Raw genomic sequence first — 16,457 nt, 5'->3', positions numbered from 1 at the left:
CCACCCCCACCGGTCCGCGGTAAACGTGTCTTGCGTTTTACCGGTTCGCGGTTGGGGACCACTGTTTTACAACACTTGCGCATTCTTTTCTCGTTCATTTCTGTGGGTCACGTGACTGACAGGTTTCCTAGCAGGAGCCAGGACCCAAAATATAGCGGACATCGCCTGGGTTTTTGATGTGAATTTATTATTATTGGCTTTATAAACACTTTGTTTTGATGCATTTTCTAGCGAGAATCATACAGTTGTTTTCAACATTATGTAGCTTCCGATTGTATTTGATACCTATATATTTTTTCTACGTACATTCCTTCATATCACTCAACAAAATAGTATCGACGGAACATTTTTATGTTGCTATGGTGGTAGCTACGGACGCTACCGGCGAACCGGAAGGAAGCCACGGTTAATTTGCGGTTATTATTGTGTCAAATTATTATTACTTTTACTCGAAAACAGCTTTTCACAAGAGGAATGCAATTAGATTTCACAAACTCAACTCAACCCACTAAAACGGTACTACCCATAAGTCTTGCGTTCTGAAGTAACTTTTTGTTTTGGGGGAAAACGCTATTTTGATTATTCATACTGACTTTTGATTCGTTTTAATTGCTTTACTGAAATAAACTGACAATCTACGTTTACCACTTGGTTTATGTTTATGATTCCAAGGTTTTTCTTTTATAAATGCTATTTCTTTTATCTGTCTTTGAAATTGTAAAGAATATACGTCTGTATAATTAATAAATGGAGGAAGCTAAAAAGGCAAATGACGACCTGGAAGAACAGTGTGTTTTTGTTTTTTTTACCTCAAATATACATTCATCTATTTAGGTTGCACAATACAGCTCCATGCATTACATCTTTGCTCTTATTTCATTATACTAAATACCAAAAAAGATTTACTATTAAGTATGTATCATTATAACTTGAGGTATGATCATTTGCAATTGCCATAGCTGTGACAATCCAACACAAAAACCTGATATCTGGTTATATGACAAATTTTTTGTATGTTTTTTATTGTAAACTTTTGTTTAGAATTTCACAACAAATGTGTCCTACCTCTATGGTATATCATACATGTGAGCATGTTGAGCAATAAAAAATGTAGATCAAACCCTTTCATTTGAACATTTTTATTAACAACAATTAGAAAGCAGTAACACAAACAACAATAATAATTTAAAAGGTCAATCTGATCAACAGAGGTGCCTTTGGGGTTTACTTTTTGGTGTTCCTTTTTTCCACCCACTGTGGAGACCATGTTTTCCCACTGCAAAAAATACATAAATCAATGAATACATAAAAACAGTTAATGACAACATTACAATAAAAGACAACAAGCTCCAGTGAACTCCAGTTTGTACTTTATGCTACCATGCTCACAGTTACGTTACTGCAAATTCATTTATCATTTTCTAATTTGACTGACACATTTGTATGGTCATATGTATATTATATATTGTTTATGTCCTTGTTTGTTCCCCTGAAAATATGTCCCTGCGACAATTAAGTATCCTTGCCTAATTTGTTAATTAACTCTTTAGTCAGGAACCTTGGGGTAACCCTGGACCCTGTCTCTAGAGTCTCTAGAGCAAATGTGACAAACTCAAGGCCCGCGGGCCAAATGTGGCCTGCCTTGTCATTTTAAGTGGCCCCCAAAAGCATAAAAGTTTTAAATTTCTTAAATAAAAAATAAAAAATTGGTGTGTATTTATTCATATCTAGGGGGAATCTGACTTGAAATATCAGATTGGGCTATATATTAGGACTTAAACACTTTCCATATAACCTAACCTGATAGAATCAAATTTAAAAAGATTTATGCTGGAGTAACAAGCAAACATATGTTTTCTATGCAACTGAAATTGTCATTTTAAAAAGTTATACTAAATACATAATAAGTTATTCCACATTAAGGAGTAGCTAAATTTATTTTTTATTACATTTACTTACATGTATAAATTATATCTGGCCCTTTGAGGACAACAACTATGCTGATGTGGCCCTCGGTGAAAATGAGTTTGACACCCCTGGTGTAGAGTCTTGTCTCATGTCTCTGGTTCAGTGTTTGTCTTTTAATCATATAAGAACTATTGTCAAATTGAGTCCAACTGTATCAAAATCTGAAAGGGATATGATTTCCCATGCATTAATTTTATCATGCTGTATTATTTGTAACTTAATAGCTACATGTTTAAATAGGAAATCACATGAATGTTTTCAGGTGGTCCAGAGCACTGCTACAAGGCTAATAACTACACTGGCTCCACATCATGCACAGCCTCCTCTTATACAATCTATAAATAAACAAAAAAAAAAAATTATACATACCACATGGAACATGGCTCCCATTCAACAAACTCCATTAATTTCCCCTGATAAAAGTAAATTTAAAAAATGATTTTTTAAACATAGGCCATCATATTATTACACTTAAGAATTGTGATGCCGTAAATTGTATTTCATACATTCATATGAAAGGCAGATGAAAAGTACACATTTCTACTTCAGATAAGAAATAAAAATAACCTTCTGCTTTTTTGTCTTCAAGACCTGCTTCACTGGGTAAAACTGATCTTCTCCCCCATGGCTGCACTCTGAAAATATAAAAAGCACAATATAAAGGTTTCAAAGAAAGTAAACAGTAGGAAAATGTTTGGGAAAACATTTGTATGATGAATTTCCAAATGAAACTTCATGTTGTCTGTGGTTTTGCAAAAGCAAACACTAAATGCTGTAATGTATTTTATACATGGACACATAGTCTGTGACAACTAAATTATAAAAATATATTTTTTTTAAAGCTGTATAGCATCAAATAACTAATTACTATCTCAGTTCACTGTCTTCTTATTGTCTTCTTATTTTGAAGCAGTAATGAAGTCTGGCCAGCTGATTTTCATTGAGACAAATGCTTCTCAAACACTAAACTATTTTTTGAAACAGTTGAATTTAGAGCTTTGGGAAGCTTTGTTTTCTCCATCACTAATTAGAAGCACTTCTAGCATGCACAGCTTCACCATTTAGTTGTGGTTATAAGCTACTACACAGTATTTGTATATGTTCAAAAAAAACAAAGAAATGGCCAGATCACAACAGTTTTTCCTTAGGTCATTTATAACTGTTGCTGAAAATTAAGTCAAAACCTGTAAATCACTTTTTGAGTGATTTTGCAAACATTTCACACAACATACTAACAAATCCTAATGATAACATGACCTTCTTCGCAAAAGTAGATTATGAATGTCACATTTATTTTTTCATGAACAAGTTACATGTAAAAATAATGTCAATTAAATATATGATATTAATATAGATTTGACAGTCAAACTATCAAAAAGTTAAATTAATCTGCTGCAACATAACTGAAAGTATATTTTATATATATATATATATATATATATATATATATATATATATATATATATATATATATATACACACACACATATATATAAAAAAGCTAATGTTCTATTAACAAAAAAGAAATTGCTGCAACATAACTGAAATTATATTTTATGTATATATATAAAATATAATTTTAGATATGTTGCAGCAATTTCTTTTTTGTTAATAGAACATTAGCTTTTTATTTTCTTTTTCTAGTCTTTTTGTTATTACTGTTTGTCAATTTTTTGCTGCTAGCGTTTTAAGTATCCTTGTGAGGAACACATAACTCTGTTAAGTCCACATAAAGGTAACCTCAATTTTAAATAGTTGACTAAGGTCATTAAGCATGTCATTTAGAAGATACAATAACATTGTCTATGTTTGTATCTGAAGCTGTTGATAGCAAATAAAAGATAACCCATTTACCTCCAGGTGAATCTTTCTTGTTATCTCTTTTTTTCTTTTTCTTTGCTGGAACACCTGCTAGAAATAAAGAACATTTTCTGTAAATTATATTGTTGATTTCAATTAATATTATGCAAACATTTAAGCCCACAGTTTTTCCAGTGTGATTTAAATAAACAAAAAGAATGCTCTTTTGACACCATTTTAACATCTTACAATATTTTGTGGTTTTAACATGTATTTCAGAAGACTACGTCACCATATTATTAAAATGTTATGAATCTGCATACTGGTTGAAGGCTGGATGGATGATGCAGTTGAAGGTTGAATGGCTGGTGAGGCTGAAGGCTGGATGGATGGTGCAGTTGAAGGTCGAATGGCTGGTGAGGCTGAAGGCTGGATGGATGATGCAGTTGAAGGTCGAATGGCTGGTGAGGCTGAAGGCTGGATGGATGATGCAGTTGAAGGTCGAATGGCTGGTGAGGCTGAAGGCTGGATGGATGATGCAGTTGAAGGTTGAATGGCTGGTGAGGCTGAAGGCTGGATGGATGATGCAGTTGAAGGTCGAATGGCTGGTGAGGCTGAAGGCTGGATGGATGGTGCAGTTGAAGGTCGAATGGCTGGTGAGGCTGAAGGCTGGATGGATGATGCAGTTGAAGGTCGAATGGCTGGTGAGGCTGAAGGCTGGATGGATGATGCAGTTGAAGGTCGAATGGCTGGTGAGGCTGAAGGCTGGATGGATGGTGCAGTTGAAGGTTGAATGGCTGGTGAGGCTGAAGGCTGGATGACTGGACCAGAGGGCATTTGAAGGCTCGTCCAACCTCAATGGGGAAAATAAATAAAATAATCTAAATGCAGTTGTCTTGTTATGCATATAATTTTTTTTGTCTTGAAATACATTTGCTAAATTTAAACATATCACAATTTTACAACTTGTTTTACTTTTTTAGATCAGATATACATTTATTCCAACACATTGGATAGATTTAATGTACTACAATTCCTTCTACAGAATAAAATAATACCGGTACTATAAAAACTAAAGTTAATCAAATCAAAAGTGACAAATAAAGCAGCACAATAACCGTGAAAAATATATCACTATATACTCCAAGTGTTTTAGATTAGTCAAACGTTATTATTTTTTCTACCTCTAGAAATAATGACAAATTTGAATGCACTAATCCTAGGAACAAACTGGGCTGAAATTATAAACATTTTCAGACAGAAATACTTACCATTGATCATTAGCTCATATAGGTCTTTCATGCGGTCCAGACACTGTCCAGCTTGATCGGTTAATTGCCACCTAGGGTGAATGACATGTGTATGCCACGTAGATGTTTTCTTTCCAGGTCTGGCAATAAACACAACAGCTTTTTGTCCCAAAGTATTCAACTTTTCCACCTAAAAAAATTGTTACATCATCAGTAATAACTAAAATTATAAAATACAATTGCAGACATAAAACACGTACCAAAACCGATGCCTCATCCAAAACATGTGTGGTGGTTTTGTTTTTCTTGTGTTTTTGCAACCAAGTCTCCTTTTTGGATTGAAACTTCTCCAGTTTTTTGGCAAGCCTTTGCCTCATTGGCTGGATTGTTTGGCATACTTTACATGTCTTAGTTGCCACACCAATCACAGCTTTGCAGCTGACACAAAGTTTTGTTGTAGATCCTCGTGGCATCTTGACCTGTGAATATATATAAAATATATATAGAAAATATGTTTTGAAAAAAATTAACACTGAAATTGAATTTAAAAAACCCACTTAAGTTCAATAGTATATACTATACATTTGATCGACTAGTCAAACAAACTTACATTTGTGTTCTGGAGTCGAACCACTGGATTTGCATTATTTTCCAGCATAAAAAACATATAAACAAATAAACTTAATGACATGCTGTTTCTATCTAAGGTGTTGAAATTGGGGCACAGCAGAAATTCCATTTAATTGTTTGTTTGTAACCTATTAATTTCGTGGGTGTTTGCTTTCAATAACATAAACCTACAGAGGACCTAGTCTTAACTTTAGTACTTCATATTTTATTCAAAATATTCATTCATGAATTGTAGAATACACTTCTTCATATCAAATTTGATATGACAATAGAAAAAATAAAGTCATTGTTAAATGTGGTCAAGTTTAACTTTATTTAGTACCCCTGTTAAATGGAAAATTAACATGAAGTCTTTTAAGTCAAAATAAACTGCAATTGCTTCACTCTTTTACTATATGTAAAAAATAAACAGAAATAGAAATTTTCTTCAGATATACATTGACTTTATTTTGTATGTTCCACAATTAGTCAAAATGAAAGATGTTCTATATAATGATTTACTTAAAATGTAAAACTTAAGAGAAGGTGTTTAGATAAATTGTAGTGTTCACATTGAAATTCACAACTAGCTGTAAATTTAAACAACCAAGCACATGTTTGTGGTAGGTTGTTATTGGTTATTGACAATTATATTTTTCACAACTACGTACTACAAAGATCCCAAAAGTACATAGCATTTACATATAGCAGAAACCAGATATTGTGTTGTGGCAGTACTGTCAATCAGCAATCAATGGGCAGTTACTTTGTTTGTAGTAATTATCAGTTATGACATATTACCAAAATGGTGCTAACCGTTCCACCAGCATTTCAAAAACATTACTACTCCGAAACCGGAAAAACAATTTCTCATTACATTCTTCTCTTTATGTTAGAACTAGTTGTCGTGTCTTACCCTGCTGCCTACGTCTTTGTTTAGGTTCTGACCAACAAAGAAGCACCCTTGCGATCGATATATGAGGTAGTTTCATTAGCTGGCATCGACCGACCCGCGTGCTGCCAGAACCCGGGCCAGATTAGCTAATGTCATTCAACAGTATGACTCCGTCTAGAGATGTATTAATTTTATAAACTAAAATTCTAAATTACAAAAGTAATACACCGTCATTAAAGTTAACTGTCACTGAAAATATTGTTCGTGGGGGGGGGGTTAGTTCTGCTTGACTTGTGTCATGCGTGGGTTAGCTGAAATATTAGCTAAGAGGTAAAGCTTGCATGACCAGAAAAAATTATAGATTATTGGTATTTATTTTAAAGTTCAAATAGTTTAGATTTCCCGATGTATGTTCATTTCTTACCGTTTGTAGTCTTGCATCAGCTTCTTGGCAAGCCAGTCCTTTAACTACTCACGCGCAGTCATTGCCGCCCCTCCCCCTCTTCAAAGCAAGCGCACAAGAACAAAGCATAGGCCCCTTTTTATACTTTCATTTGATATAGAATTAAACTTTAGCTTTGAAAACTTTCAGAGCCTGTCACATTAAAATATATAATTTATGAATTTCATACATTGTTTACCTATTAACATCTAAATTAATTTACACCTGCGTAAAAAATTTAAATATATTGGAATGGATATGCAAATGTGCATCAATGGATATCAAGGGGTTAAACGTTTTCGGTATGATCAAAAGTTTATGTGGATGTGAGAGATGAGGTCTTGAGATCAATTCAAATTGCATATTGTCATTTACTCCCAAAAAATAATGTACGTATGTTCAGCTCCTGATACTTAGCTTCAGGTTGGACCCAAGGGGATGGATCATACATCCTATGTGTGATCCATTGTTTTCCAAGAAAAACAGTAACATTGATACTTATATACAGTGAGGTCAATAAGTATTTGATCACCCTGTGATTCAGCAAGTTCTCACAATTTTAAAACATGGACGTGTCTAAATTTTTCATCATATGTGCATTTCCACAGTGAGAGACAGAATCTGAAGAAACATTCAGAAATCACGTTGTACAATTTCTTTGTAAAAGTCTGTGACAAATACGTTTTTGATCACTTCAGTTAAACAACTTTGATATTTGGTACAGAAGCCGTTGTTAATCAATTAAAGAGGTCAAACGGTTCATTTATTTCTTCAATAGGATTCTACACACTGCATTAGGGATTTTGGCCCACTCCTCCACAGATCTTCTTTAGATCTGTCAGGGTTCAGGGCTGTCGCTGAGCAACACGGAGTTTCAGCTCCCTCCAAAGATTCTCTATTGGATTTAGGTCTGGAGACTGGCTAGGCCACTCCAGAACCTTGATATGCTTCTTACGGAGCCACTCCTTGGTGGATGGATCGGTACCGGTGCCTAGTGTCCCGCGGCCCGGTGCCTAGTGTCCCGCGGCCCGGTGCCAAGTGTCCCGCGGATGGATCGGTACCGGTGCCAAGTGTCCCGCGGCCCGGTGCCAAGTGTCCCGCGGATGGATCGGTACCGGTGCCAAGTGTCCCGCGGCCCGGTGCCTAGTGTCCCGTGGCCCGGTGCCAAGAGTTCCGCGGATGGATCGATACCGGTGCCAAGTGTCCCGCGGATGGATCGGTACCGGTGCCAAGTGTCCCGTGGCCCGGTGCCAAGTGTCCCGCGGATGGATCGGTACCGGTGCCAAGTGTCCCGCGGCCCGGTGCCAAGTGTGCCGCGGATGGATCGGTACCGGTGCCAAGTGTCCCGCGGCCCGGTGCCAAGTGTGCCGCGGATGGATCGGTACCGGTGCCTAGTGTCCCGCGGCCCGGTGCCTAGTGTCCCGCGGATGGATCGGTACCGGTGCCTAGTGTCCCGCGGCCCGGTGCCAAGTGTCCCGTGGATGGATCGGTACCGGTGCCTAGTGTCCCGCAGCCGGGTGCCAAGTGTCCCGCGGCCCGGTGCCAAGTGTCCCGCGGATGGATCGGTACCGGTGCTTAGTGTCCCGCGGCCCGGTGCCAAGTGTTCCGCGGATGGATCGATACCGGTGCCAAGTGTCCCGCGGCTCGGTGCCAAGTGTCCCGCGGATGGATCGGTACCGGTGCCAAGTGTCCCGTGGCCCGGTGCCAAGTGTCCCGCGGATGGATCGGTACCGGTGCCAAGTGTCCCGTGGCCCGGTGCCAAGTGTCCCGCGGATGGATCGGTACCGGTGCCAAGTGTCCCGCGGCCCGGTGCCAAGTGTCCCGCGGATGGATCGGTACCGGTGCCAAGTGTCCCGTGGCCCGGTGCCAAGTGTCCCGCGGCCCGGTGCCAAGTGTCCCGCGGATGGATCGGTACCGGTGCCAAGTGTCCCGCGGCCCGGTGCCTAGTGTCCCGCGGCCCGGTGCCAAGTGTTCCGCGGATGGATCGATACCGGTGCCAAGTGTCCCGCGGCTCGGTGCCAAGTGTCCCGCGGATGGATCGGTACCGGTGCCAAGTGTCCCGTGGCCCGGTGCCAAGTGTCCCGCGGGTGGATCGGTACCGGTGCCAAGTGTCCCGTGGCCCGGTGCCAAGTGTCCCGCGGATGGATCGGTACCGGTGCCAAGTGTCCCGCGGCCCGGTGCCAAGTGTCCCGCGGATGGATCGGTACCGGTGCCAAGTGTCCCGTGGCCCGGTGCCAAGTGTCCCGTGGCCCGGTGCCAAGTGTCCCGCGGATGGATCGGTACCGGTGCCAAGTGTCCCGCGGCCCGGTGCCTAGTGTCCCGCGGATGGATCGGTACCGGTGCCAAGTGTCCCGTGGCCCGGTGCCAAGTGTCCCGCGGATGGATCGGTACCGGTGCCAAGTGTCCCGCGGCCCGGTGCCAAGTGTCCCGCGGATGGATCGGTACCGGTGCCAAGTGTCCCGTGGCCCGGTGCCAAGTGTCCCGTGGCCCGGTGCCAAGTGTCCCGCGGATGGATCGGTACCGGTGCCAAGTGTCCCGCGGCCCGGTGCCTAGTGTCCCGCGGATGGATCGGTACCGGTGCCAAGTGTCCCGCGGCCCGGTGCCAAGTGTCCCGTGGATGGATCGGTACCGGTGCCAAGTGTCCCGCGGCCCGGTGCCAAGTGTGCCTCGGATGGATCGGTACCGGTGCCTAGTGTCCCGCGGATGGATTGGTACCGGTGCCAAGTGTCCCGCGGCCCGGTGCCAAGTGTGCAGCGGATGGATCGGTACCGGTGCCTAGTGTCCCGCGGATGGATCGGTACCGGTGCCTAGTGTCCCGCGGCCCGGTGCCAAGTGTGCCACGGATGGATCGGTACCGGTGCCTAGTGTCCCGCGGATGGATCGGTACCGGTGCCAAGTGTCCCGCGGCCCGGTGCCAAGTGTTCCGCGGATGGATCGGTACCGGTGCCAAGTGTCCCGAGGCCCGGTGGCTTGGGACCACTGTTGTAAAATAAAGACGTTTCGCCCTGTGGACTAACGTAGGTGTAAACGTTTGTTTTTCACAATTTAGAGCCCCTAAAAAAACGTTTTCACAGAGCGAAAAAAAGATAACTAAAAACTGCATTTTTATAAAAGCCTTCTGAAAGTAAATGGTATATTTCTCACTAGAAATGTTGTCAGAATAAAGATTAGTCCTTAAAAAATCCTGTTTTGTGGGATTTTCTACCGAAAAATGAACGAGCATCCGCCATGTTTTTTTTCACGGCAGGCAAAACCTCAGAAGTCACGTGATCCTGAGAAGGCTAATAAAAAATGAATAGGAAAATGAAACGTAAGTGTCTCACAAGTTACGGGCCGTTTTTGTGAACCTGTCACGTATTTCCATGTGGACAAATGTAGCTACTACACATTTTAGGATGAGACTGGGTTGTCCTGGTTGCTGTGAGTTTAGAGTAGGACATTTGTGGCCCCCCCAACATATTTTCCACGTCACAAATTACCTCTTTTCAACTGGCATTTTTTCATCTGCTCCTGATTCTCAGAGAAATACTCAGAAATGTAATTTTGAGCTTAATTTTCTTTGGATTTGTCCTCCATCATCAGAGAAATGCCACAAGATCACCCAAAAACATGATTTTTATAGAAGTGGGTTTTTATAGACTGTGTGTCTTTAAGCGTGTTTTAGTTCCTTTAACATCTGTAAAAAAAAAAAACTGTCCCTTTGAAACAAAAGATGGTAGGCTTATAGGGCATATATAAATGTTGTTCTTTATCTTTTGGCAAATCCTTTCAGGGGTCGCAACAGCGAGGTGATTTGGCAGAGACTTTCATGCCAGATGCCCTTCCTGACACATACTGTATTTTAGCCGGACTGGGGACCGGCACAGGGAGACCCAAACTCAGACCCCCTTGTGTCTACATAGTTAGGCAGTAGCACGAAGGGTTTTGCCCAAGGACCCACAGTGGATGAAGCTCATTGCACACCCATCAAACCTCGATTCCCCTTCTGAGCTATCCAGTCACTATAGGGCATACATAATACCTTTCTGTAACCTCAGATATTTTTCATAACCCCCTTCTATAACCCCTATCCTCAAGCCAGTGACATATAGTTAAGATACCTCTATGAGATCAATCCTTATGGGATTAAAATTGACCTTATAAGAAGGATATGCTACTAGTTAAGGAATATGTTCCTGAATGTAATTGGTTATTTTTCCTTTTTGACCTTAATCTGATGATGTCAGTAGGAGCCAAAAATATGTTTATCTCCTCCTCACCTCTTGGTCCCAACAGCATCTTTCCAAATCTAAAATTCCAAATCATTGATAATCGAGCAGCTTAGGGAATAAAGGCGAGCAACAGCCGAGCGGATGCTGTCCTGCCACTGCAGCTGCTTCTGGCTGCCACAGCAACTGGGGCAGAAAATCTGACTTATCGTTCTGTCATAATCAGCACTGTGGCATCTAGCCTCCCAGAAAATCTGGGTTCTATATTTTGGTTTTATCTTCTTGTATATATCCTTTTTGTTTACTGAATTGTCTGTGCAAATTCGTGAGTTATTTAAGAAATTTGTCATTCCTCATACTGCTGCTGCTCCAAAATATGTAAGCCAGGATGTTTGTGTGTTGTCATTTCTCTGCATGAACATATTTCTGCATCGTTAGTTTGTTCCATTGAACCTTGATTATCATTTTGAAATAATAAAGACTTTCCACTTTCAAAAGAATCATAGCGGAGAACCTCTAATTCTAGTCCTCTAGTCCTTTTTAAAATGACTGTATTTCTATAGGTAGAAATTCTATTGGTATTTTTGCCTGACTTTTTCTATTTGTATCCCAAGACAAATCACTCAACTGTGATGAGGATGGAGCTGGATTTTCCTCACACCTGCTCCCCCTATATGGGGTCATAGGTCACTCAACCTTTGGATCACTGCTGATGGAGAAGGCTTTGCACATCCGCTGTTTGAGGTTACATGTTAAACACCAGCAACAGTTTTTGCATTATTTTTAAATGATTTAGGATGAAACTTTACCCATCGCTTGATTCTCTCACATGGATTTTTGAACATCTTGATGTAAGTCCTTCCAAACTGCACAGCAGGCAAACTGAATTTCATCAAGTTCAAGCAGAAACAACAAAGCTCGATTTGTACGTTTTCCGTTTTGACATCAGGAGGACTTCTAGAGAAAAGTGCTAAATCAAAACAAGATCATCCCACAGTGGTGTGGAGAGAGAAGCTGTTGCCAGGTCATGACTAGGGGCTGGATTATATATTTATTCACTTCCTCCCATTCATTTTCAAGCCGATAATTAATCTCTTTTTGACAATCTTCACATTTAATGGCTTTAAATGTGTCATGTGTATAATCTATAAGTACAAATATGTCTACTTATGACTAAGAAAAAGTAGAATGGCATTGTGTACATGTGGATGTATGTACATGGATTTAAATTTTCCCACTAAGTCCTGAATGATCATCCAAAGCTTGATATACTGTACCTACACTGTGTTCCAAATCATAATTATATTTAAGTATCAAAATGATGCCTGCCTGCCTGCCTGCCTGTCTATCGCTCTCTCTCTCTCTCTCTTTCTCTGTGTCCGTTCGTCCGTCCGTCCGTCCATCCATAAAATGTTTGTCTCCCTTAGTACATTTTGCTTGCATTGCTTGAAATAAACCAATTCCAATCCAATTAGAAACGAATAATGTAACAGTTTGACCAGGTTTGTTGAAATAAAAGTTACATTACAGCATCAAATTAGCTTAATAAAACTCAAATAAGTCCCCAAAACACCTAATGCTGCAATGTGCTCAAATAGAGCCCCTTTGGAAATGTGGAGTAAGGAAAAGAAGTCGCATAAAGAAGGAATGGAAAGAAAGCTCCCCCCCCTCCCTCCCCGACACCCTCATTGGTGCAAGAAAAGAGAGAACAGGAAGAAGGAAAAAGAATAACACCCCCACCACAATGATAAACCGCACATGTGCTGCCCGGCAGCGTCAATAAAAAGCTTGTGGTGTTTCTGTTTGAACACCTTTGTAAGTCACATCATGAGAAAAAAACAATCAGAAAGGTTGCAGGTTCAGAACCTCATTTTATACATTTCCTAGAATGTCTAGGAACAATACATGTGATTAGAAAGATGTTAAAAATATAGATTAGAATCCCAGCCAAAAGGAAAAGCTCTGTCGTCCATCTGCCTTTCCATTACTGTTTGCGCTGAAAAGGTCAGTGAACACACACTGCAGCGTGTCCGTTGAAGACAAGAGGCCGTGACTGCAGTTTAATCAACGGCATGGAGATTTGTTATTGCGTGTGGGCAGGCGGATGCATGCGCCTCTCATTAAGCTGCAGTGTTTTATGGTCACAGCAACAGGACCCCACCAGTGAATGAAGAGCACAAGAACATAAAATATTTGCCTCCTGGCCGAAGACACTCTGATCACAGCAGCATCACTCAAGAGTGGTCTCCACCACACCGAACGTCTACTTATTAGAGAAGGCAGAACATACATCAGAAAAACAAATGTTTTATTGGAGCGAGAAAAAGGAAAACATCCACTTTATTGCTGTGCCCCCAATCCCCAAGAAGCTAAAGGATGAAGCACTTCTTTCTTAATTAAAGTACTAATTGCCCTCCCCACCTTCCACAGATAACCTCATTGTGAATTCATTTCTTTCATTCAGTTGGACTAGAAATGAAAATGAGGTTAATTACTGAAGGAGTATGCAATTTGAGGACCATCCACCTTTTTCCTCCAGCGGTGAATAACTAGACTCCTGAAACAAGTTTGTTTGCATTTCTGTTGAAGTGACACCGTCTCATGTTAGATAAGCAGGAGGTGGTGTGTTTTGGCCGCCTTTTGATGTGTGCATGTGAGACAGTGTCCCCCCGTGGGCAAGTCTTGGCAATCGCAGCGCAACAATCAGGTGCTCGCATTAGACAGATTCTAATGAAATGCACAAAGCCAACACAAGCAGCCAAGTGGCAGATTTTCAAGCCTGCCTTTGTGTCACAAAGAGGTGTGTATTCCTGAGGATTATGAATGAACCGTCAAATCCCATTTCTGGGTTTGTGAGTGGGAGTGGAATGATTCACCTTTCCGTTCTTCCTCTGGCTATGCTTAGTTTAAACTAAATTAAAAAAGACAGAGCAGCACTTCATCTTCTTCAACAGCTCACCATGACTTGCTTGCGAGTCGACCAACTGCTTGCTAATTTAATGGCCCGAATAAATGACACGAAACAGATGAAGCTGCTCTCTGTCCTGTTGTCCGGCACTGTTCTTCACATTCTATCTGCTGTCTTTCTTTTTGCCTCATGATGCATAGCGTGTTCTATTCAAACCGCCGGCTCCAGAGTGAAGCCTGATTGCATCTGTGACAGATCCTTACCTTGCGGGGCTGTTTCAAATTGCAATAAAAAAAAAAAAACTGAGGTACAGAACCAGCAGGTTCTGCTCATTGACTGTATATGAGAAATGGACTGAGTGACCCACCCCCCTGGATTCTGTCTCCAAGAAGCCAGAATCCCATAGGCTTCTATAGAGAAATAAAAAGCTGTTACTCAGTCATTCTATGGGTCACAAGAACCATTTTTGCTCTGAAACCTTTTTTTCCTTTCAGGAAGCATCAAAAGTCCAAAGAAATGCCATGAATGCAACATCAACTTTACAATGTTTTAACTCCATGACTGGAAAGGAGCAGTATGAAGAATAAACGTTTTATCTTATGTCTACCCCTTTGCTTAATCAGGAAATACCCCCCCACACACACACACCGCTATGAGGCAAATAATTATTTCAACACCCTGTGATTTACATATCACAACACTTAAAAATTCATGCAATGTGATTTCCAGTATGGAAGCGATTATGTAGCATAATTAAATATAAAAGTCAAAACCAGAAATGCCTGTTCATTTTCAAAATGAAGCTGCATTTTTTGACTCAAAATTAAAATGAAAAAGCAATCCTTCAAAATGCTTTTTCATTTTCTTCTTAAACACAGCTTATTCTGTCACTTAATTAAAATGAGAATGAAAATGGTATATGACACTTCATTTTCAAAATGTTCTCTGCTAAATGTGTAGCAAAATTCATTTAGAAATGTCTAATTTGACAATTAAAATGGATTAACAGAAATGCTTTTTAATTTACAAATTGTAACTGCATCAAATGACTCAAAATTAAAATGAAAAATCAATACTTCAATATCCTTTTTCATTTTATACTTAAAACTGCTTATTCTGTCTCATAATTAAAACGAAAATACAAAGAGGGGATTGCATTTGCATTTTCACATCCACCCTGCGAATAGTGTCACAATATTCATTCCAAAAAAGCGTTAGTGAGGAGGCGGGGCGATGACGTAAGTGCCTTCTCCTAAGAGACACAGACATGCTAGGACCAGTGTAGCTTTGTGTTAGCGGCAGAGAAGAGGGCTTTGTGACAGTTGTGAACTTCTGAGGATTTTACACAGCTTCTCAGGACTACGTAGCAGCATTTCCGCCTTCTGCGGTCCTCCTTCACCGCGGACAAGCTTTTTGTCTTCGGCAGCTGCCTTTGCATAGCGAAGCACGAAGCTCCCGATCACCGGAGGCGGAAATGCTGCTACGATCTGAGAAACCATCATATTGATTTGTGTTTCCAGTGGTGTCTAGAACAGTCATTCAGTCATTGGCCAGGAATTAGAAGGGTGGGGCAAAGCAACTTGAGGCCAGACTTAAGGAACTTCTGCGCTTTGTAAACGTAGTCGGGATAGTTCACTGGTTCAGACTTTATCAGATCACATGTGTTATCATCAGGCTCAACAATTTTATCTCATTTTTTTTTTTTTTTTCTCTGGTGGAGACATGCTGCAAGGCGGTTACTGTGGAGATGTCAGCTATGAAGGTACACGGATATGTGTTTTTGACAAGCACATTGGAAAACAGTGAGAAGCAATGAGTATCATGTTAAAATTAGTTCTAATGAGTCTTCAATGAGTTGCTGTGACTCATCATTGTGGTTTTATAGATCTGTTAATTATTTTATTATTGTTATTATTATCTGGTTTTTAACAATTTTAACACAAATTAAAAACACTTTTCATGTAGTTTTATGCATTATTTTAGTAAGTTGTTTAATTTTATAGAGTATAAATGTTGCATTGACCAGAAGGCACTTTTAATTTCATGACAAATGACAATCTATCAATCTGTCTGTCTGTCTGTCTGTCTGTCTATCTATTTAGCGTTTTTAGCTGTGTTAAAAGAAACGCTCTAACAAGTAAGAAGTTGTTTTTTTCTGTTTGATAGCATGACAATTGCTGTACATTTTTCCGCGGCTCATCCATTGTTTCCTTCCTAATTATGTGACAACCAGCTACGGTGGCGTTTTAGTCCAGTTGTTGCGCTCCGGACTGAGCGTTGGAGCTCAGTCTCATTGGAAACCACCTCCAAAGAGGGATCCAAGAGCGGTTCCTGGTTCCTGACCAGGGTCTGCTTGGGTGTATTTAGACTGAAACTG

General features: G+C 40.5%; 1 protein-coding gene across 3 annotated transcripts; it reads right to left on the bottom strand.

The window, feature by feature from the left end:
- Positions 1-799: 799 nt before the first annotated feature.
- On the bottom strand, positions 800-7,651 carry LOC105354973 (transcriptional regulatory protein AlgP-like). 3 transcript variants are annotated; one of them, XM_023960882.1, is made up of 8 exons: positions 6,947-7,651; positions 5,279-5,497; positions 5,040-5,208; positions 4,092-4,622; positions 3,823-3,879; positions 2,536-2,603; positions 2,338-2,381; positions 800-1,276 (listed from the first exon to the last, which is right to left on the bottom strand). In XM_023960882.1, the coding sequence occupies exons 2-8, from the start codon at positions 5,489-5,491 to the stop codon at positions 1,225-1,227; spliced, it is 1,134 nt and encodes a 377-aa protein (XP_023816650.1). In that variant the 5' UTR covers positions 5,492-5,497; positions 6,947-7,651; the 3' UTR covers positions 800-1,224. The 3 variants fall into 3 exon arrangements, with proteins under 3 accessions (XP_023816650.1, XP_023816645.1, XP_023816647.1); XM_023960877.1 differs by lacking the exon at positions 6,947-7,651 and adding an exon at positions 5,629-6,031; XM_023960879.1 differs by lacking the exon at positions 6,947-7,651 and adding an exon at positions 5,629-6,031 and having other exon boundaries at positions 3,823-3,876.
- Between the last annotated feature and the right edge of the window lie 8,806 nt (positions 7,652-16,457).

Source organism: Oryzias latipes, chromosome 1, assembly GCF_002234675.1.
Source record: "Oryzias latipes chromosome 1, ASM223467v1".
Classification (NCBI taxonomy): domain Eukaryota; kingdom Metazoa; phylum Chordata; class Actinopteri; order Beloniformes; family Adrianichthyidae; genus Oryzias; species Oryzias latipes.
Note: the sequence above shows the minus strand (reverse complement) of the source record. Positions and strands in the feature narration are given on the sequence as shown.

Excerpts from the sequence above, each read along its gene's own strand:
- LOC105354973 (XM_023960877.1), bottom strand. The coding sequence starts at position 5,757 with ATGGAATTTCTGCTGTGCCCCAATTTCAACACCTTAGATAGAAACAGC. Across the intron at positions 2,604-3,822 it reads CAAGAAAGATTCACCTGGAG|AGTGCAGCCATGGGGGAGAA; the intron begins GTAAATGGGTTA and ends TTATATTTTCAG. Across the intron at positions 2,382-2,535 it reads TGAAGACAAAAAAGCAGAAG|GGGAAATTAATGGAGTTTGT; the intron begins GTTATTTTTATT and ends TACTTTTATCAG.